Consider the following 22,935-nt stretch of genomic DNA (forward strand, 5'->3'; position numbering starts at 1 on the left):
TATTCCGGGAGTACACAATAATTTCCCCCTTATGAATAGTTATTCTTTAAAATGAGGAATAACTATTAATCTCTAAAAAGGTTATAATAATTATTCCTTAGTAGGTTAATTTCTAAAATTAATACATTTTCAAATAAACAAACCTTTCATATGCACATAACAATTATGAAAATAAAAAATTATAAAAAATAACTAATCTCTCTTCCAAATTTAAAAAAAAAAACTATTTTTTAGGAAATATAATTATATGAGTAAGATATTTCCTAAAATATATCTTAAGTTTGATATAAAATGCTTTCATTCTATTGTCTTCAAGGTTATATTATTGTGTTGTCACCAAACAAATAAATAGTAATAAGTATTACATTACAACGTTTTGTGTTCTTTATTATACCTATTCCTATATAATTATCATTACAGTCTACCAAACGTTGTAATACTTATCCAGTATTCCTATGTAATTATCGTTATAGACTACCAAATGTGTCCTTAGTAGTTAACTCAGAGTTAGACGTTTAGCAGTGTAGACGTTTAGTAGACGTGTAGTTGTAAACATTGTTTTTAAACCCAAATCGAACCATCTGGTCCAACTAGGTTAATTTGGAATCGGTTCTTGGACTGGTTCTGTAAGTCATAGTTCAACCATGTCATTATCTTGGTAAAAATTGATGAATCTAATAGACATGTAGTTGTAAACATTGTTTTTAAACCTGGATCGGATCGGCCAGTCTGACTAGGTTAAATAGGAACCGGTCCTTGGATTGGTTTTGTAAGCCATGGTTTAGCCATGTCATTATCTTGGTAAAAATTGATGAAAATATGCTGCTGGCAAGACTTGAACATGCTCTCATCGAGTGAAAATAACATTTCTAGCATGCAAACCATTGGCTCTCGCAGATCTTGTTGGTTAGGAATGAAAAATTAATAAATATAAATTAATTTAAGTATCAAATATATTAAAAAATTAAATGACACATCACAATTTGGCCTCGGTTGAACTTTGATCCGATCTCAAAAATCTTGAACCTCTCCATTTCCTGGTTCATTAAACGGTTTAGGTTTTAAAACCATGGTTGTAAATGCTTTTGCCTTTTTTTTATTTTTTTCCTCTACTACTTAGTATTTAACTTAGTGATAGACGTTTAGTGGTGTAGACGTGTAATTGTAAATGTTTTTGCCTTTTGTATTTTTTTTCCTTTTAATTAACTTTTTTAATAAATGGGGGCATGGCTATTGCCACTTGTGGCTACTAAATGGTTAAATAGTGTCAGTGCAGTGCACCTAACATCTTGGCATGTAGTTTAAATATTTTTTAGAAAAAAAAAAGTTTAAAAAATGGGTCAAGTTGGCCTGCAAAAAAATGGTCCGGTTGTGAGTTGACTAGTTTTTTATTCATGCCAAAAATATTCATGTTTGGGCCTGTTAAAACAAGTGGGTTCGGGGTTGGGTCAACAAACTTTGACTTGTGTTGCCATATCTACCTCTAGTTATGCCAGTTTTGCATTGACCCTTACAATAAAATTTTTGAGTAAATTGGAAAAATTAGTGATGAAATAAAACCCCAAAATGATCACAAAAAGAAACCCTTTGGAATATGAAGAATAATTGACTAATTGTGTTATGCAAATTTCAATGTGCTTCATTGTGGTGGTTCTTTCTAGTTTCAATTTAGATTACGTTGAGTACTAATTGTTAAGAGTCTTATAACACAATTCACACTTATTATTTCCAATAGAGACATTAATAATTTAATTTTTGCACTCCGACTAAAAAAAGAAAGTTGGGAACTAATTATATACGAAGAAATTTGAGTACAAGAACTAATTGAAAGATAAATATAATGGAACTTTGATTTCCACATAAGCAGGAACACATGAAAAAGAAAAAAAGTGGGGGCTAATTCAATTCGGTACCAAGTGTGTGAAGAAAGAAAATTTTCCCAGAATTACCCCCCACCGACCTGATCGGAACTTACTAGAGAGTGGCAATGCTGGATAGTAAGGAGAGACAAGAGTACCAATCAGACAATCCACGTGACAAAGATTTGTTTGCAACTGAACTTGGGAAAACGAAAAATATTCAGTGTTAAAACGGTGCACCCTGGGTCCTCCTCACAAATCAATTCTCATTGGCTCGTATCAGAAAAACCAAACACAACTCAATGGTTCATAGTACTACTTTTATTTATTTATTACGTGACTTTACGGCTTTCCTTCGTATTCAATTGTGAGCCACAATCTTCAGGAGCACCTTAACGTAAATAAACAACACCATTCTCTCTCGCTCTCTCTCGTTCTATATTTTATTGAGTACTTGGTACTGCTTTTCAAACATTTGTCTGCTTTTATTTTCTAACACATAGACATTTAGACACACAGGCACACTCTCTCTTCTCTCTCTCTCTTCCTTTACCAACAAATCCTAACCTTTTCTAAATAAATATACTAAAATTGACAAAAACAAGCGGTGGGATTTTTCAGGGAGAGATTAACTGATTGAGATCAGAACTAAAGAAATCACATTGGGGAATCAAAGATGGGTTCTGGTGCTGGAAGCTTCCTCAAGGTTATTCTCAAAAACTTTGATGTTCTCGCTGGGTATGTCTTCCTTTAACTTCTCTACTTTTTACCAATTTGCTTCCTTAATTGAAGAAAATTGATTTTTTGATTTGGGTTTAGGACTGATATTCATATTATGTGATTATAATCTTAAAAAAAATTTTTGCCTTTTTTTTTATTATTTAATTATTGGAATAAAGGAGCAAAAATTTAATAAATTTCTCAAACCCAAGTTAATGCAGTAGACCTGGTTCTTGATTGCTTTTCTTTTGCACTAATTTGACTTATTTGTTTGGATTTCAGGCCTGTGGTTAGCCTTGTTTATCCTTTGTAAGTGAGATTCTATTTCTTTTTTTGGATTTTCTAAGACAATAATATCTCGTACCCCTTGATTTATTAAAAATTTTGCAATTATTTTGTGTTGTGATGGGTAGTTTTCAATTTTGATGATAAGATTGGATGCTTTTTTTGGTGTGGTTTGGGTTACTCAACAGATATGCCTCAGTGAGGGCAATTGAAACGAAATCACCTATAGATGATCAGCAATGGCTTACTTATTGGGTTCTGTACTCCTTGATCACGCTCTTTGAGCTCACCTTTGCCAAACTTCTTGAATGGTAAGTAGAAATATAAAAAAAGGGTAGCTTGTTTTCCTGTTGATTGGTTTCCTTTTTGGGTTGGAACTTGGGAGGGTGTGAATTGTGTTGAATATGCATTGTGCTTAATTTTGAAATTTAAGTCTTGGAATGGTTAATTTGTTGCATCGAACTTTTTTTTGGGATTTGGTTCAACTCAAGGGAACGAAAAAGTTGGAGAACATGTCAATTGAAGAGGTACCATGGTATGACTTTGGATAGAATAGAATGGTAGAAGAGAATACATGTGGTTGACCTTGATTAGTTTGTTGAGGTTTCATTATCCATAGCTGGCCTCAAAATTTTAGGAATAATGCTTTGTTTTTATTGTTTAGTATGTCTTTTCTTATGTTTAATTACTATGAGTTTGTATTACTTATCGGAGAAGATTATGATGATGATTTTGTTTTATACTCAATTGTCATTAGAATCAATGTATCTCACATTCTCACATTGCAATTTCTTTGCCATCATTTTGATATTTGAAAAGCTATTGCTATTTAGCAAATCCAACTCATGCAAAATATGGGTATTGAACTTGGTGCATCTGGTCTTTAGCTATCTCAGTGGTTATTTTCTCTAAACTGCGCTTTATAGGGTATTCTTAAACATGTATTCTCTTTCTTTGCAAAGAAAATTGGAACCATTCTGAAATTAATTAGCTTTAGGTTGTTGTGTTGTTTAAGCTGGAGATAAAGTGCTTGAATTTGCTGCTAATTTTGGTAGTTCTGTAGAACTCTCTAATAGAAGTACTACTTCAGGAAAATATAATGGTGTTAGACTTGGGCTGCCATTATATGGCAAGGATTTATGTTATGTACTGGATTGTATTAAGCATTCGAGCTGTTTTAACTCACAGATTTCACATAGTACTGTTTTTGTAGTCTTGGCTCAGGTGGTTAAGGGGAAGGGGGGTCCAATTGGAGTACGTCTTGGGTCCCAATCCTACCGATGAAGAAAACAGTACTGATGTGCATGCTTTTTATATGTAGAAATACTTTTGAGATAATTTAGCTTTTGCTTGAATATTGTATATCTGTGTGGCAGGATTCCTTTCTGGCCATATGCAAAGCTGATTTTGACGTGCTGGTTGGTCATCCCATACTTCAGTGGTGCTGCATATGTTTACGATCATTACGTGAGACCTTTCTTTGTCAACCGGCAGACTGTTAACATCTGGTATGTTCCAAAGAAGAAGGATGTCTTCAGTAAGCCAGATGACATTCTATCTGCTGCAGAGAAATATATTGCTCAAAATGGAACAGATGATTTTAAGAAGATTATTAACAAGGTATCCTCCTCATCCTTAATGTTTCGGAAAATAATTGCGGACATGCCTTTTGAGAGTAAATTGGTAAATGGTGCAAATGCTAGCTGATTCAATCAGTCAATAGTGTACTTATGTTATAAATCTCATCTGTTTCTACAATTCATGGAATTAAAAATCAATGCTTCCCCAATGCTGGCCTAATGTATTTTTTCTTGTTTTGCAGGCTGACAAATCAAGGAGTAGTGAAGGTTACTCGAACTTTCTTGAGGACGATAGGTATTGAGCCTTGTATCTCTCAGTATGTTTCTGCCACGTGCTTTGTTGTGGAGAGAAGATGTTGGCTGTTATTAGAGGTTTTTTGTGGGTAGTTAATATTCGGTTTTTCTGTCTGTTTTTTGAAACAATCTTTGGTTGTAAAAGGTACTGGATGTTCTTAGTTTACTACATGTAATTACTAATTAGAAAAGGTTGTGTTGCTTTTCTTTGTTTCCATGCATCATCATTCTGCAGTAGTGTTTCATCTTGATTCCATTGGTCTTGGCTTTTAACCAGAATATCAATTTGGTCCACCGTTTTTGGTCTTTTTTGAGAGATTTTCTATCTCATAGTAGGTTGAATTCAGTTAGTTGTATATTTGAATTGACAATACACGATGCTAATTAAAGAACTAAAGCATTAGATGAGCATTAGAATATTGACCCTCATTTTTTTTCGTTGGTATTTTACCCTAATAATTTACGCATGCAGTTTTGGCCTTCCTCTTTGGCTTGCATATTCTCATTGATAAACATGTTATTGCTCATATATCAGTTCTCACTTCCTTTAGCTTAATCGTCGTGCTTGTTCCCTTGGTGCTCCTTCAACTTGAGCCCTATGATTCTTTCCTTGGATAGTCCATGTTCATTGCCCAAATTATCTAAGCTCAAGTTTCCCTATTCTGGTCCCCCGTTAAATCCACCTTTGATCTAGTGTACCGTGTTCTAGTTTGGTGCTTTCTGTACCAAAAATATAATTGTTTGTTACTTTCTTAGTTCACACTTGCTAGTTGCAGCATTCTTAAGAGCATCTTCAGCAGTTTAGCCAAAAAGCAAACAGTTTTACTTACCAATTTGTTCAAATACATTTTTCTCCGGACTTTATATTCTTTTTTTTTTTAATTTTATTTAAATATTATTTATTCATTATTGCTCTAATCTTTCTCTATTCTTTATTCTTTATTCTTTTGTGTCTTTCTTTCTTATATCTCCCTACATAGACACGCCCGATTTCTTCCCAAACTAAACTTTACCCATAGTCCCACACAGACCCATGAGAGAGAGTGGAACTCAATCGGTGGCATGCCTCCATTGCTACTATCGTCCTTGCCTTCTGCCACTGTGCCTGTCCACCCTCCACAACTGCCACTCTACAGCTTCGCTACGCTGCTCCATTGCCTAGATCAAAATCCTCACCTCCGCCCAAACGTGGTTCCTCCCAATCGCCTAGATCAAAATCCTCCCGTCCACCCTAACGCTGTTCTTCCCATCTCCCTCTTTTTTTTCTTTTTTTTTTAAGCTGTTGATTTTACCTTTACCCCAGGTCCAAAGAAAAATGGATGGTGGTTGTTTTGTTGTGAGAAACGTTTTAGATAGGGAGGAGTTAAGGTGCGCAGAGAGAGACAGAGAGGTGCTGAATATTTTAGTCTTAAAAAATTTATTTGGAGGACAATAGTAACACTTCATGTGTGGAGAGTACCGTAGCCAATATATTTTATTTTTTGCATTTTGGAGGTTATTGGAGCTGATTTTTGTGAGTTTTTGGAGAGGGATATGGCTTTGAATAGTCTATTGGGGATGTTAAAGTGGCTACTCCAGCCCCTTTATTGTTGGCCACACGAACTAGTCATGACATCAAAATGTTGGTTCCTCTTCAAAGTTTAAAATAGAAACAAATGTGGAATTAATTGTAACTGTTCATTTGTTGTGCTATGGTATTTAATTTTGGTGATTGAATTTGTGTTTATGGGCGTGTTGACAATCAATGATTTTGGTATTCAACTTGGGTAAGTTTTGACTTGACTTTTTGAGGAACGCTTCTGTCACTCACTGCCAGAAATTTATTTGTTTAAGCATTGAAATGTTGAATATGGCTGATGGTGATGGCCTTTTTGAAACCTTTTGTTTCAAATGATGAACTTCACGATAATGATGCTTCAATTAGTTCAATATAGCCTTAACAAAGAGTCATCTATCTATATGAATTCTGAAGCTTTATGAACAATATTTTTACAAGTGGTTAAGTAAAATGTTTTGCTCATTGGAAATCATAACACCAACTCATTAATGAGAAACTAAAATTTAGCCACGAGGTTAGCAGTTGCTCCCACTACTAAACCTTAAGAACCCACAAATCGATTGCTCCAAATGATTTTGTAATCAACCTCCATGATCAGATGATCTACGATCTTATTGTTGAACCATCCCTGTGTGTAGACTATAGGCTATAGCACCTTGCAAATAGCCTTTTTCACTTTTCCTTAAAAACCAAAGTGTCAGTGACCTCTTCTCTCTCTCCTCATTTTTTTCCAATACCTCTTCCCTCTCTACTCTTTTTTTTTTTCTTCTTCCTCCTATCTTCTTTTTGGTGAAAATAAACTTTCACTTCTCGCTCTCTCCTCAATCCTCATATCAATCTGAGATAATTTTCAGAATTTGTAGACATACCTGATATGGGTCCTTTACGGTAAGGTCTGAATGTCATTTTTTTTCTTTTCTTTTCTTACCGATCTTTTAATTTTAGGAAAGAACAGTAATATTCAGTAAGGGAATTCTGAAATCTTGAAGTTACACTTTAATGCTCAACATTACTTCCAATCTGTCACGAGTCCATCATTGATATTATTTTTATTAAGCACTAATCACAACTTGACATATTAGTTTGATGTGAAATTAGGTGTGTCTATAGACTTATTGTTACAATTTTTTTTTTTTTTTGATACCAGATAAAACATTCATTAACAAAAAGAGGAGACAGTACAGTACACAGACACAATAAAGACATCAGGCTTGTACAAAATATGGATTTAGCCTGCACTTGTGAACTGGAAAACAAGTGGTGACATAAGCTAAATCTATTACATGAGCTACTACATCCTTAGGAACAAAATGGAAGTCTACGATCAATCCTTGAGCCCGAAACTGGTTTAAATCTAAAAGCAAGTTCTTTTCCATCCAATTTCGTTCTCTGGTCTGGTTGCAAACCTGTGTGAGGCCTTTGCTGCAATTCAAAAAGAGCAAACTGTGATAGCTCCAAGGCCTTGAACATTGACTCTCCCACAGCATCCTGAATTGCAAGGCAGTAGGTCTTTTTACCACGGCTAACTCCTCCTTGATGACAAGTTGCCAGTTTTGATTGGTAAATCTCCGCTGAGGTTGCTGCCTGCAATTAGGCTGTTGAACTTAGTTGTTTTTGAAAGCTTCCTGGTACTTGCACAGAAGAGATTGGGAAGTTAGAATAACCTCCATAGGATTTGACACTCTTCCTTGATGTAAAACCAAATTTCTATTGTTCCATATGGACCAGAGGGTTGTAAACAAGGATTGCAGAATTCCCATTCTGTCATGTTTTCTAGGACCATTCTGTAACACACACACTTCCACCCACTGTTTGATAGACAAATTAAAACTATCTGAAGTCCTAATCTCCAGGTTTGATCCATGCCAAACAACCCGAGAAAAATGGCATTTCAGAAACAAATGATTAAGAGATTCCTCCTCATCATTGCACATAAGACGCTTGATACTGTGATGCCCCTGTTAACCAAAAACTCAGACAGGCAGACTGTCGTGTAATAACTTCCAGATGAAAGTTAGGATTTTGAGGGGAAGTTTGACTCTCCAAATTTTCTCCCAAACATCATTAGAAATGCCAAAGGATCTTTGATCTTGTGTAGGAGCAGGGAAATGGTTCTGGAAGAGCATTTGATAAGCTTTCTTTACCTTATAGTCCCCTGAAGATGAGTATTTCCAGAGGAGTTCATCATCCATATTTGAGAGTCTAGACAGAGGTAGAAGACATATTTCCTTAGCAACATAGGGATGATAAAGCCTCCTAATTAAGTTCACCTTCCATGTTTTTGTGTCTTGATCAATAAGATCAGCAATAGTACCATTGAGTAAATTGTTTTCCATTAGAACAGAATTTGAGGCTTGATACCAATCTGGATGGGTGAGAGGAATTTGATGCCCACTTCCAACCAACCATCTGCCTTGGTGTAGGGATGGTGAATGTGGAACAGCAATGTTTTTCCAAGTCTAGGAGTGGTTAGGTTTAGGCTTATACTCTCTTGAGGAGGTAATTGGAAAGAATTTCTTTTGGTAGGTTCTAGCAAGTAAGGAATTGGGATTTTGCTGAATCCTCCAAAATTGTTTAGCAATCATGGCTTGGTTAAGAAGACTGAATTTTTTCAAACCAAGCCCCCCCTCCCCCCTGCATTTAGGTTGACAGATTTTATCCCAATTAACTAGATGAAGTTTCCTATCTCCTAGTGCATGTCCCCACGAAAAGGCTCTAGTTATAGGATCTAATTTATTGCAGATAGTCTTAGGTATTCTAAGGCAAGAAAAAGTATACAAAGGCATGGCTTGAAGGACTGAAGAAATCAAAGTAGTTCTACCAGCTTGAGTGAGGAGTTTGGCTTTCCACCCCTGGAGTTTACTTTATATCCTATCAATGATATCTTGGAAATCATTTACTCTTCTTCCTCTAAGTTTAAAGTTGATGCCTAAATATTTACTTGGCTATTGGACTAAGTTCACTTGGAGTGAAGAAGCAATAGAATCCTGAACCTCTTGAGGTGTATTGGGAGAGCAATAAAGGTCAGATTTGTTAAAGTTAATGGCCTGTCCTGAAATTGAGCAGTACCACAAGATATTCCTCCTAAGATTGTTGAGAGAGGCTTTATCAATTTGAAAGAAGAACAAGGAATCATCAGCAAACAAAATATGTGTGAAGGATATACCACTCCTACCCATACGGATTCCTTTAATATTCCTAAGGTTTTTTTCCTTTGAAAGAGCAAGGGAGAGAATATTTGCACAAAAAAGGAAGAGATAAGGTGATAGTGGGTCACCTTATCTAAGACCTCTAGAACGATTAAAGGACTGAGAAGGGCTGCATTGATCAACAAGGAATACTGAATAGTGGTAACACACTCCATTATCCACTTTATCCAACAACTGCTAAAATTCATGGAGATAAGCACAGCCTCAAGGAATTTCCAATTAACTCTGTCATAGGCCTTGCACATATCAATTTTCAAAGCTCCAAATCCTTTTTTAACTACCTTTCTTCTTTTTCAGAGTATCACAAATTTCATGAGCAAGTAGGATATTATCAGTAATGTTCCTACCCTTGATGAATGCATTTTGGTATGGAGTTATGCGCTTGTCCATAAGAGGTTTTAGTCTAGAAATTAGGATTTAGAGATGATTTTGTAGGTAACATTGTAGAGGCTAATAGGTCTGAACTGATTAACCTCCTCAATGGGAAGGGTTTTAGGAATGAGGGTGATGTATGTATGATTAAGCGACCTAAGCATAGAGCCAGAGTGAAAGAAGGCATGAACATAGTTGAAGATGTCTTGTTTAACAAAACTCCAAAACTCTTGATAGAAGAAGGCTGGAATTCCATCAAGGCCAGGAGCCTTGTGAGGTCCAAGTTGGAAAACTGCCTCTTCTATTTCAACATTTGTCACTTGCCTATCAAGATGATATCTTTGGTGGTGATCTAGTTTTGGGATGGGAAGGCCTCTTAATTCCCCTAATAAGGTATGGACCTCCTTAGAACCTGTATCGCTGTATTGATTCTTGAAGTGATCAACCAAATATGCTTCAATTTCATTCAAATCCTCTATTTGGTTCCCATTAACCTTTTCCAGCATTGTCAATCTATTTTTGGCTCTGCTTTGTCTTACTATGTCTGGAAGTACTTGGTATTCCTATCCATTTTAATAATCCAATCACTACGTGCCTTTTGTGCCCACATGATCTCCTCCTTAGTCATGAGGTTCTCAATCTCCTCCCTTAAACTTTTTTACACTCTGACATCCTCAATAGAAGAGATTGCATTCTGTATTCCTTGTAGTTTCCTTTGTTTTTCCTTTAATTCTCTATCCACTCTTCCAAAGATATTCCTATTCCATTCAGTGAACTTCCCCCTTACATTCTTGATTTTTTGTTGCAGAGTGTAAGCCCTCGAGCCTTGTGATTGAATATACCATGCCCGCTGTGCCAAGTTCTTACATTCAGCGTGAGTGAGCCACATCCTCTCAAACCTAAGGGTCTCTTCCTAAAAGTCTGCCTTAGGTCAAAATCTAGTAGAATGGACCTATGATCAGATCTTATTATAGCCGGGTTTAGAAGAACATAGTGTGGATAAGCATTAAACCAATCCATAGTAGCATATGCTCTATCCAACCTTTCCATAACAAAAGTGTCATCCTCATGTCCATTCATCCAAGTAAATTTTTGCCCTTTGGCCTCTAATTCACAAAGCTCCAAATCAAATAAGGTTTGTTTGAGCAACTCAGTACCTTCAATCTTCCTAGTCTTAAATCCAAACTTATCATTTTGAGTAAGGATTTGGTTAAAGTCACCTATGCACAGCCAATTCCTATAAGCAATATTCCTAATGTTTTTTAAATCTGACCAAACTCGCTCCCTTTTTGATAGAATTGGATGTCCATACATAAAGGAAATGGATAGTGGGTTACCTCTGTTGTCAATAAGATCTGCATGAATCAAATGTTTGGAGTTGTACTGAATGTGTAGCTTGTGAGTTGACATCCAACCTAGCAACAGTCCACCACTGAGGCCTTCTCTAGGAACCTCCCAACCTTCCATTATGCCACATTTTTCCAAAATTTTTTGGCCCTTGTCTTTATTAAGCCAAGTCTCCATCAAGAACATGATATCTAGTCTGCATTCCTAGGCCTTTTTTTGGCATTGCAGAACTGCAGAGGGGTTGCCCATCCCTCTACAATTCCAGCTTAATACCTTCATGGTTGCTAGGGAAGCTGTTAGAGGCCAGCTTCTCAAAGCCTTGAACTCGTGCTATACTTTGCTTCAAGAGATACCATCTGATCAGAACCATCTCCATCTTGTACAATCTCCTTATCAAACACAGCACACAAAATCCTCTGTTTAATGTTCCTTCTAATTTTACCAATTTCCTTTCAGATTCTCTTCCTTGAACAAGTTTTTGGATTCTCCATTCTTGCAATTGTAGTTATAGATTCATTACACCAGAGGCTGGGTGTTGGAATTATGGGAATAAGGGGTATATGTGGTGAAGGGGGTCCTGGACCACGGGTTAGTTGTTCAAATGGGCCCAAATCCTTTACATTGGGCCCTTCTTCAGTGGGTAGATCATTACCCAAGGTGCCTTCCTGATGACCTGTCTACATTGCTCCACTATTAGAATCCCCAATATGTGAGTCCAGCAGTCTACGCCCATTACTTGAATCTCCCAATTCAAATCTAAATCTCCTTCTATCAACTCGTTGAACTAGGGTCTCTATAAAGGAGTCAGGGGATTCAAGAATACAACCTTTTGCCCATCCTTGGTCTTGCATGGCTTCAGGACGACTCTCATTCAAGCTATCCAAGTGAAACATGATTGCTGCAGTATCACTCTCCAATTCTGAATCCACAAAATGGGGGTTTGTGCTCTACCCATTAGTGATGAAAGGACCACTCCCCTCTATCCAAGCCCATTGTAGGTTAGATTTTGGTGGAGGTTGCCATGATGGTCTAGTTGAGAAGGAGGGAATGTTGGTGTTCAAAGAAGGAAGTTGTGTATCCATCAACTCATCTAAGGGGTCTCTTATTCTGTCATTTCCATGGTTAGACTCTATTGTAGCTAGGGAGTTAACAGGGGTTTGGGGCACAGTTTGTGGTTCCAAGGGTACTTACAATAATGATTGCACACCTAGTTGGAATACTTGTCTGTTACGTTGGAGCCACAGGCTCATTGGATTGGACACACCATTTTGCCATGGAAGATTCAACATGTGGATAGGGATCATTGATGTGTGGTTCTATTTGATTCATTCGAGAATAAGGCAACCTCATCCTGAACAACACAAGGAAGCGAGTATGGCGTTAAATGAGTTGCAACACGGTTGTAGGATTGGTTCATAGTGAGGTAGTGAAAATGCTTGATCTAGAGGAACACCCCATTGTGTATCTATAGTGGATCTATTATCTATGTACTAATGTACATAATAGTATAAATTTTATACTGGCTTTTAACCTATCATAGATTTATAGGCCTCATCTTCTTTCTGGAGTTTGAGAACGATTGTAAAACCTTGTTGATGGCATTGCGACACTCGATCTGGCAGCCGGAGCAATAGAGGATGGTAATGTAAAAATAAATGTGAGAAAGGATGGTCCAATTCGTGAAGTTCTAACAGAAACTCACCCACCCAACTAACATCATTCATAATTTACAACCCCAAAGTTCCACATACAGCACAAATAGATAAGGCAATTATAGATCACCCTGTCTAGTGCTTGAATATGATAAAAAATGTTAGCCTGACACCATTGAAGAGCACAGAGGTGGTAGTTGAGGATATAAAATCCATTATATTAATGGTGGGCACAAGACATTTAAAAATAATATTCAAGTTTGTTTTAGGCTTCTTTCCAAATTTATTATCTTGACATTATTGCACAAGGAGAGGGAGTTAGATGGGGCTGTTTACTGGTTTTAGAGGAAGAGATTGAGATACTGAAACAAAAAACCATTATTAGGATTCCATGTCACTATCTGGAGAAGACTTTCACTGCTCTTGCTTGATGTCTCTAAATGGATAAGATTAGATTTGCTTTTGTTCCCCATTAGAATTGTTGCCATTTCGTTATTAATTGTCAATTTGTATCTTTGTTGTTCCGCACCTTTTTGGGTACTCATTGTGAATTGTAACTTCACTGTGTTGGAGATTATTACACGTATTATTAGATGATCATAAAGTAGTATTCCTCACTCCATCAAAGAAAAAAGTAGTGTTCCTTACTTTAATAATGCGCACAATCACATCACAAACACAAAGCTTTGGAGTACCGACTAGCTAGCTGGCAATTTCAGTACCTTCAACCTTGGAACATATGAGAAACTCTACTACCACAATTTATCTCATGACTTCTTTGCTATATATGTGACAAAATCTGAGTGGGAAAAAAAATTGTGGATCCATATATAAGTGATAGATAACTACTCATAATCTATCACATTATAGTTATAGTAAAAAATTGTAAAATTGTGTGTGGTCTTAGAATTGCTCAAAATATGTCACACTGGTGGATATATAATTTTTTTTTTTAATTGGGGAATATGGTAACATTACTTGTGTTGAAATCAAATTTAATTTACAGAGTCATCCTCCAAGTATCATTAAAAAAAAAAAAAAAACCCCACCTCTTATTTCTGTCATTTTGATCTCAACTTCCTCTCAAATAAACTTGAGAAGAAAATTTTGAAATAACTGAACCAGTTAGATGAAATTGCCACGTTGATGGCACATGGGAAGGGAAAATTCCATTGTCATTACTTTATGACTAGGACCCCACAATAATATTATAGCCTCAATAATTTAGATGGAAAATGATACGGTCTAAAAAAAGGTGTATGCTTTTGTGTGCAATAAAAGCAGTGTGAAACAAACACCACCTTATGCTTTATCTCTAAGATGTGTTAATGTAGTCTACGATTGCGAATAGTTCAACATTCTTGTTCTCATTTTCCTATTAAAAATTGAGTGATTTCAATCAAAATCGTTGAGTGATTCAACTTATAATTAATTTTAATCCGTTCTTATACAAAACATATGAGTTTGAAGGAAGTATGATTCGAACATTGACGGCAAGCAAGATTTTAGAATTTTAAAGACAAAACTGACACAAGGAATATTTTGTAACAAAACTGAACTTTAATAAATAATTCGGGGACCAAAATGTTAATTAGTCATAATTAAAACAATAACTTGCAATGCTATCCCCCAAAAAACAAAAACAAACAAACAAACAAAGTTGCAATGCTATCCTTTAATCGATTCAAGATTTTGTTGCATCTTTTCCAATCTTTTCCTTATAATTAAGTATAGAAAAGCACATATAAAAGCAAAGAATTTCCCTCCAGCTCCAAACCAAGTTATCTGGGTTAAAAAAGAAGAAAAGATCTTATATTTCTTAGCATTGGCAAAATGAAGAGTGATAACTTGGAACATGCATTGAGACCCAAGTTAACAATTTCGGCCAGAAATATTTTAAAAAAAAAAACCGTATAGCTAGAATTTTTTTATTATGTCCAGTCATACCTTGTAATGAAATTAAGTAACAAAATAATGCTCTCAGATAAACAAGGCCACATTAATTCTGTACCAAATAATACTTAATAGATAAAGACCAGGGTGGTCGATACCGTACCGGTACCGGCCGTACCGGCCGGTACGTACCGTACCGGTCAGTGCACCGGTACTGGTACACTTCTATTTTGTACCGGAAAAAATACCGGCCGTACCGGTCGCGTACCGGCCATACCGGCCAATTTCGGGCAATACCGGCCAATACCGGGCGTACCGGCCGGTACAGAAAAAAACTTTTTTTTTTTTTTTTAGTTTTGTAATTTTTGAATTTTTGTAAGGACATAATAATAACTTATTTACACTAACTTATTAGTATTATTTGTTTTTTTAGTATGCAATGAACAACTAAGCTTTCTATTTTTTATATTGTGTTTTTTTTTTCCTTTTAATTAATACTAAAGTTTAAAACTATGAATAATTTGTTCTGAATTGAGGTAATATTTTATGATAAACTTTTATATTTACTATAATATAAGTGAAATATTATATGCTTATAACCATGGTTCTAGAGATTTTAGTGTGTATAATATATATATATATATATATATATATATATATATATATATATATAAAATAGCGGTAAACCCGAAACGGTACACCGGTATTGACCGGTATCCGAAATATATCGTACCGGTGGCCAAACCGGTACAGCCTCCGGTACGGTAATGACTTCCTTGATAAAGACTTGCCTTAACGGAGCAAGTTGTGGGTGACCAACCAATCCCCGAAAATGAGGTTCCGGGCAAGAAAAAAGGAAGAAGAAATTCAATCCATTATTTTTAGGTTAGTTACTTTTCCTATCCAGCAGATACAAGTAGACATAAATAAAACTACAAGTCTTTCATAAATAGTAACTAGTTGCAGAAGAAGCTAAGTGAAAGATCACTAGTATCACATGATCGAGTAAAGGCATGAGCTTGTCTAGCCAGAAGGCCCTGCAAGTGTCTTACGATTTACAGGCAAGAACCTCATCTGTCAATTGTAACACTCAGGCGTCGGCTTCAATTTCAGCTTCAGCTTCAGTAGAAGTTGTAAATTGGGACAGATACTCCTGAGCATCAGCAAGTGCAGATTCCTTTGCGTCCGCAGCATATAATATCTTCTTAACTGCAACTGACATCTGCATAGGATTTAAATAAACACATAAATTACATAAAACGCTTAGACCCAGGACACATCAGAGACATTCCTGTGGTTATGCAAAGGTTAGAAAATAACCTATCTGGGAAGAAAATGATGTATTCAAGGATTATCCTCATCATAAAAGTTAACTCAAAATATAATAGGTTATATAGAAGAAAACTCCTAGTCTCCTAGCAGATGATTCAAATCTCTGTGCCAGAAATGGACCTACATCAGGATAACATCTTTGGAATCTTTTAGTAGTGTACCTAGATTCCTTCATCACCCTCAATATATTGGGAGAATCAAATGAGTAAGACAACAGTTTGGCTAAATAATGACAATAAAACAAGAGAAACACTAGCAAAAGAAATATGCAGCATGGAAGACTTGAATATGAATAACATTTACTAGAAGAGGGCACACGCAATGTGTATGACTTTGTTTTAAAAACTACTTAAAAATAGTTGAGAATGTAGTACTGTAGCAGGCCAAAAAAACAAAAAAGAGTAAATAGATATGGGAAGTTATATTTAGTTACAAAATATAGAGAGAGATTGAAAATGAAGAATGGAGGAAAGAGAAACTGAAGGAGAAAGTGGTGGGTAACATAGGCTAGAAGTTGGGTGACGGTAGATAACTAAAATGGTATTCTTGAATTTTTTTTTCTGACCATTTTAGCTTATTTATACACCTATAATCTTCTATTAAGTAAGTTTTCCTAAGATTCTTTTGGGAATGTAAGTTTTTTTTTTGGGGGGGTAAGTTACACACAAAACCCATTAGATCTTGAACTCACGACCTCATCCTCCAACCAATTATTTTAGGAAGTGCTGCTACTGAGCTATAACTAATTGGCATTTGGGTATTTAAAAGATGACACTAGAGGAGAACTGGGGAATCCCCTTTCTATTAGTATAGATGAGAATGCAATCTTGACATTATACATGAACATAATTAAAGCCATAAACAAGCAGTCAAGCATAATGAAAGATCTCTAGAAACTCTTACCGGGAGATTCTCCAGATCAGGAGTCTGGCAGAGAATTTCTATATCCCTTAATTTTGCAAAGTAAAAGTCTCTTTCTTTTTCCAAAAGATCCACAGAAAACTTGAGGTCAGTAATCTGTAAGACAAAAGCGTATAACAACAGAACTTTCCAGACTCAGTATTGCTATTAGAAACTCTGCCAACCAGACCACAATATCTTCTTGATTCATAGACAGTCATAACAGAAGGCAATGAGAGGAACAGTAAAGTTATCAATTCTATTGAACTTCAGGCAATAAAATGTTTCAGCCGCAGGATTATTATATCAATGGAGAGAGAGAGAATGTCTAGGACAAGCATGGTTGTTGATCAAAAGAAATTTCAAAGTGAAATCAATACACCAGAGGGTCACAGAGTACCCCAATTGTCCCTTAATGTATCTTCTGTGAGTTTTTTCTTTAATACAATTGCTCTTACTTTTTAAAAAAATACACTAGCGGGGTCATCCCTCTGCTACCTTTGTGCTGTCTGCACTAAGTATCCTCCAATTAATGATAAGGAAGGATGATCTCCTCAGGCAGCCATCATAAACAACTAATATAAAGCTCACATTTTGGATTTAAATAGGAAAAAAGCTTCCAGGTGAAGTTAATGCCAATACCTCCTGGGACAGAGCCTGAACCTCCCCTGAAGAATTAGCAACTGGTGCTGCATATGTCTTCCCCTGCCTGAACCCTATAGCAACAAGCAGCAAACAAAAATGGGAAGGATGAAAAGTTATAAATGGAAAAAATAAAAGGTGTAGACACAGCAAAAAAATAAAGGTGAAACAAGCTGACCAGAGGCTTTATTAAGACCAACTGTGTCACCAGAACCATGATTGTGCATATTATTTGTTTGCAGTGATCTGGGGTTCTTCTGAGACCCCTTAGGATTCCGATCCTTCACACCCTTACACCTTCGCTCAACAGGATTATAATTCCTATAAGACATTAAAAAATATTAAAATTTTGGGAAATTTCACAAAGGGTATATGGTAATATTGATGCAACAATACTCAAAAGTATTAAAAAAGGGGAAAGGGGATTAGGAAAATTAAGAGAAACTAGCATACTCATTCATAATGCCACCATTTACAGAATCACAGTAGCGTTTCAGCCATTGTAAGAACTCCAAATTGTCCAAAGGTCGTCCCTTGACTAGCCTGTTGACTTCAATATGCTGCCATAAAACCAAAAACTTAGCAGTCAATACAAATGTAATTTTCTAGCTTGAACAAAAAAACTCCCTAATCCAGCTCCCCAACTAATCTAGGATATAATTAAGATCCAATAATTAAGGCTTGCACTACATCCTTTTTGTTGGTTATCTAAATGCACCTAAAAGTTAATGGAGTAATTTCCTTTATAGTGAAAACTTATAAATGCATGATAAGAAGATTTATTTTTTCCTTCTTCTTTTTTCCCATAAAGTAGATCAACCTACAATCTTTCGAAGTTTCTATTCACTGAAAGTTTTGACGTTTTGAAGGGACCTTGATACCAAGAGATTTATAATAAATAAAATAAAAACCCTACTTTACACTCTTTAGAGTTTAGAAATTGAAAGGTCATCACTCCTATTCAACTATATTTGTAGACCAATTGACAGGAGTCATTACTCTAAAATTCAGTATTTGCACATTTTGCTTGAACTTTAAGACAGGAAAATCCTAGAACCAAACTCAGGTGGTTGGGGAAGGAAATTCTGCACAAAAGTTTCCCACTAGTAAGAGCTGCAATCCAAGACATTCACACCATATATGCAAAATGACTTTATAGATATAGTTTCTAAAGTGGTTGGATCATTCCACTGGTCCTCCAATTGGAAGAATGATAAGTCCCATACCAAGACATTACCACCACTGTGAAAGATTGTATTGTGAAATTCCATTTATACTAGTTTTCAGTTTTGCTTACCAAAATTTATCTTAAGTTCCTTTCTTATGTATCCAGTACAACTAAGATCTCCCCCAAGAATATTTATTTTTTTCCCTAGTATCCCTTGACTGGCCTAGATTTAGTTAAGCCTGAATAAAACTGATCAAGAAATTCAGACAGTAATTCAATTCCAACTTTCTCACAGTCAGAAAGGTCTGGCAGAAATGGGCAAACCCTAATAGTTCATTCCACCCCGGAGACAACAGCTCAAAGGAACATGATAATACAAAACTGAACACTTAACAAAAAAGAGATTGGTAAAAGAGAAAATGGAAACACAAGAAATTCATGCCCAAAGCTCTACACACAAAACTTTGACCAGTGAGACGAAATTACCTTATCAATTTTCAACTTGTTAAATACTTCCTGCAGAACCTTGTAATTTTGGATCATGTCATATTCTGATTTTGCATCAAAATTCACCTGAAATATCAAATGACAACAAGTGAAGCTCATTTTATGGATAAAATTATTAATTGAACTAGGAGGTGCAAAAAATAAAAAGAGCAAACAGGAGAGGCAGTTTGTCACCTTGTGCATTGGAACAACACCTGGATAGGTCATGTCCATCATCTGACATTGCACAGCACCAGATGCAGCCTAGCCACAAGCATTTACATTTAAAATAAATTGGAAGTAGTTAACCATTTCATCATGGTAAAAATTTAAGACAATAAAAGCATGATGTGGACTTGCAACAGTTTGACAAGTATCCAATGAGAATCACCATCAAAGTTACTAAACTAGCTTTCTTGTCCCCCCCAGGAGAGAAAAAAAATAAAAAAGCATATGAAGAATATTATGAGACTACTAACAAGAACCAAGTGTCATAATAAGGCTTATCACATCCCAACTCAATCAATGGTCTTAAATTTGGTTCCACGAAAATCAGCACTTCAATCAACATGACCATCAATCCTTATCTCCAACTACAAAGCAAGATTTATCCAGTAACATTAAACTTGAACACCTTGCAGGCCTTTATACTTTATCTAGAAATGAAGCTCCTAAAGTGTAATTTACTGAGATTTCCATTTTTATTATTTTTTTTTATCAAGCAACCAATTAGTTTCCATCAATACATTTAATGAATGAAATTGTCCTTGCTAACGGGGCATGCACACTTGATACTTCTTTTTTTCTTTCTTTTTTTTTTTGGTAGAAAACGGAAATTACACTTGATACTTCAAACTATGCATTTTAGCATGTCCATAACATGCAGATTACGCTTTGGATTAAGGTTGCGTTGTTGCACCCACAAGCACACATCACCATCCATTGAATCTGAACTCTTTCAAGGACAATGCTATCAAGAATAAACTGTCCCTTATGCACATGGTGTCATAGAACAAGTTGCACAGAAATAAGGTTTTCATGCATACTAAATAGTCCATAAACATAAAATGACTACTTGTACTAAGTGGATTAATGTATTGCACCCAAGATCACACTATAAAGGTCGATAAACAAGAAAAAAAATTTAAACCCTCTTAAACATTCATTAGGATGATAAGACAGCTTAATGTTTTAAGGGGTGTTAGGGGCAGCACATTTCATTTACAATTAAAGCACTTTGTGTGTGATCCCCATGGCCCCCTAGAGCAGATTTTGTGAAGCTGACACATAGAAAGGTCTACATCAATACAACATCTGAACAGTCAGATTATACAAGAAGTGCATATCATAGACAACCACTCACAGCCATAATCAGCATTTTACCCATAAATCTAATAACAAAACATTCAGAATGGTCATTTCTTTGCAAAGTTATAATGGTAATATATGCAAAATTTGAGAGTCATCAATCTTTACCCAATGCTTAGTGCTGTCAACAAACCTAGCCAACTTAATTTCTCCCCTCGTAAACTAAAGTGAACATACATAAACATTATGCTCAAACTAATTAACCTCACAAATGATTTGAGCCAAAGAAGATAATTGTTTAGGTATCTTTATTATTGAAGCCTCTCAACTAAACTTGTTAGATCAGACTTGGTTTATACCTTACACATCTTTGATTCAGTTTATACCAGAAAGAAACAATTAACTTCCACATACAAATAATATAACTTACAACTTAACATAGATTAGGCCAGATAATAATATGTCACTCACTGCATACCAAATTTTTGCATCTCTTTACCCCCACTTTAAACCCAAACACGCCACACACGTAGCTTTCATTTTACATCTTATTACAACTACATATAACATTAGTAAAACACAATTGTGCAATGGCAAAACTGTAAAACAAATTTCCAATATTGAAAAGGGATAGACAAATTCACTGTAAATTGTATGGCATCCCAATCAGCATCATATCAATCAACATACATATAAGAGCATAAAAGTAACATATTGGTGCACTTTCCATTTCCACGTCATTTGTAAAGGAAAAGAAAGCCCCCCAACATGAAAAAAACCAAAATTCAGGATGATTTTCAGTATGTAAGAACAAAAATCCATAATTGGGACACATATCTCAGAAAAACTCCATCTGGGTCATCAAAATAAAGCCAAACAACATCTTTGTCAACTTAAATAGTACCCCCTGAAACTCTAAATCCACCCCAATAATACCCCAAATGCTAAAAGGCAAAAAATTTCACAACATTAATAACATAAAATGATCATCTTTTTTAAAAAAGCAAATCCAATACAGAATAGAAATCAAAATTCAAGAATGTGAAAGATGTTGAAAATGCAAATCCAAAGAAACCCATGTGGAAGAAAGTAAGAAACTTCGATTCCATAACTGCCAAGAACCCAACAAAGCCTCAAGAAATGAGAAAAAGAATAGGAACAAGTACCTCTTCAACCCGAGAGAGATTAAGCTGAAGTCTGTTATTAATCCAAGTCAATATCTCATTCCTTCCTACAAAGTACGCGCTGTCCATCATTCCTATATTGGTCGCCATTGAAACTCCTTGAAGCAATTCTCTCTCACACAGACACAGACACAGAGAGAGAGAGAGAGAGAGAGGGAGAGAGAATATGAAAGATAAGAAGAGGGAGGATTAGTGTGTATTAATGTAATGCGTAATCTTTGGAGGGGTTTTAAAATTTTTTAGTTATATTTCAAAAAAAAAAACAAAACAAAACTGAAAGAATTGAACGGTGAGGGATTAAGATTATAACCCACAAAGAAACCGAAAGCCAAAGTGAAGGCCACAAAAGGACTGGTTCTCTGGCTCCCACTATAACTAGTCACCACGATTCTTATAGAACAATTTTTTTAGTACATTAGTTTTCTTTGTTTCTCAAACCAAAAAAAAGTAAAAATTCTTTTTCTATTTTTTATTATTTTTTATTTTAAGTAACAATTTGTGGTGTGAGAAGAGTGTTTAATATATTCTTTTTGGCTGTTTCTTAAATTGGTATTCTCTTAATAAAAAAATCTAGTACCATAAAAAAAAATAATTGCTCAAATTTTTGTCGCAACTATCTACGTGGCAAATTATAAGGGTAGTTTATATAAAAATGATAAATAGCTAATAACAATATACCGTGTAGGATAATTATAACAAAAACTGCAACTTTTTTTATGGTACAAGAGTTACTATTTGCTTAATTACATCTTTCAAGTTTTGATGCCAAGTAGGACTGCAACTTCTTAAGTTGGTAGTGTGTCCAATTTCTAATGTCAAATGTCAATTGTGTGGATATCATTTTCTTTTTCTTTTTTTTTGTATGTTCCATTCAAGAAAAAGAAACCAAAGTTTATGTTTATCCCTAAATGAAGGTTGTAACCCCATTTCCCACTAGAAGGTTGAGCTTTTAGACAGTGACTAACATGACATATAATCTGTGTAAATGTGTAATGATAATTTAGATTTATTAGGTGGGGATTTTGCCTGTCACATCCTATAAGGAACACAATTTTTTTTTTTTTTTCATAAAAAAGAGACAAGGACAAGTTTTGGTTCTTGAAGTGGAGATGGGGATAGAGACATGAGGCGTATCTGAAACTCTTA

The 22,935-nt window shown here is 35.4% G+C and overlaps 3 protein-coding genes across 3 annotated transcripts; 1 reads left to right on the forward strand and 2 right to left on the reverse strand.

The window, feature by feature from the left end:
• The first annotated feature begins 2,297 nt into the window (after positions 1-2,297).
• LOC142631837 (HVA22-like protein a) lies at positions 2,298-4,941 on the forward strand. The gene is made up of 5 exons (XM_075806161.1): positions 2,298-2,597; positions 2,862-2,888; positions 3,053-3,175; positions 4,241-4,484; positions 4,687-4,941. The coding sequence occupies exons 1-5, from the start codon at positions 2,536-2,538 to the stop codon at positions 4,744-4,746; spliced, it is 516 nt and encodes a 171-aa protein (XP_075662276.1). The 5' UTR covers positions 2,298-2,535; the 3' UTR covers positions 4,747-4,941.
• A 4,974-nt stretch (positions 4,942-9,915) lies between these two features.
• LOC142632825 (uncharacterized) lies at positions 9,916-11,344 on the reverse strand. The gene is made up of 2 exons (XM_075807152.1): positions 10,745-11,344; positions 9,916-10,440 (listed from the first exon to the last, which is right to left on the reverse strand). The coding sequence occupies exons 1-2, from the start codon at positions 11,342-11,344 to the stop codon at positions 9,916-9,918; spliced, it is 1,125 nt and encodes a 374-aa protein (XP_075663267.1).
• Positions 11,345-15,622: 4,278 nt separating this feature from the next.
• On the reverse strand, positions 15,623-22,155 carry LOC142632450 (microtubule-associated protein RP/EB family member 1A). Its single transcript, XM_075806847.1, has 8 exons — positions 21,772-22,155; positions 19,493-19,561; positions 19,298-19,384; positions 18,097-18,203; positions 17,822-17,964; positions 17,644-17,717; positions 17,005-17,118; positions 15,623-15,991 (listed from the first exon to the last, which is right to left on the reverse strand). Exons 1-8 carry the CDS (start codon positions 21,877-21,879, stop codon positions 15,860-15,862), a joined length of 834 nt encoding a protein of 277 aa, XP_075662962.1. The 5' UTR covers positions 21,880-22,155; the 3' UTR covers positions 15,623-15,859.
• Positions 22,156-22,935: the final 780 nt, after the last annotated feature.

Source organism: Castanea sativa, chromosome 4 (genome assembly GCF_040712315.1).
Source record: "Castanea sativa cultivar Marrone di Chiusa Pesio chromosome 4, ASM4071231v1".
Lineage (NCBI taxonomy): Eukaryota > Viridiplantae > Streptophyta > Magnoliopsida > Fagales > Fagaceae > Castanea > Castanea sativa.

What these genes read in the sequence shown, in the direction of transcription:
- LOC142632450 (XM_075806847.1), bottom strand. Translation starts at nt 21,879, where the DNA reads ATGGCGACCAATATAGGAATGATGGACAGCGCGTACTTTGTAGGAAGG. An exon ending in AATGGTGGCATTATGAATGA is followed by an intron (nt 17,965 to 18,096) that starts GTATGCTAGTTT and finishes AATGTCTTATAG; the next exon opens with GAATTATAATCCTGTTGAGC. An exon ending in TGGTCTTAATAAAGCCTCTG is followed by an intron (nt 17,718 to 17,821) that starts GTCAGCTTGTTT and finishes TTGTTGCTATAG; the next exon opens with GGTTCAGGCAGGGGAAGACA.
- LOC142631837 (XM_075806161.1), top strand. Translation starts at nt 2,536, where the DNA reads ATGGGTTCTGGTGCTGGAAGCTTCCTCAAGGTTATTCTCAAAAACTTT. An exon ending in AACTTTGATGTTCTCGCTGG is followed by an intron (nt 2,598 to 2,861) that starts GTATGTCTTCCT and finishes TTTGGATTTCAG; the next exon opens with GCCTGTGGTTAGCCTTGTTT. An exon ending in TTAAGAAGATTATTAACAAG is followed by an intron (nt 4,485 to 4,686) that starts GTATCCTCCTCA and finishes CTTGTTTTGCAG; the next exon opens with GCTGACAAATCAAGGAGTAG.
- LOC142632825 (XM_075807152.1), bottom strand. Translation starts at nt 11,344, where the DNA reads ATGGAAGGTTGGGAGGTTCCTAGAGAAGGCCTCAGTGGTGGACTGTTG. An exon ending in GTGGCTCACTCACGCTGAAT is followed by an intron (nt 10,441 to 10,744) that starts GTAAGAACTTGG and finishes TAAAATGGATAG; the next exon opens with GAATACCAAGTACTTCCAGA.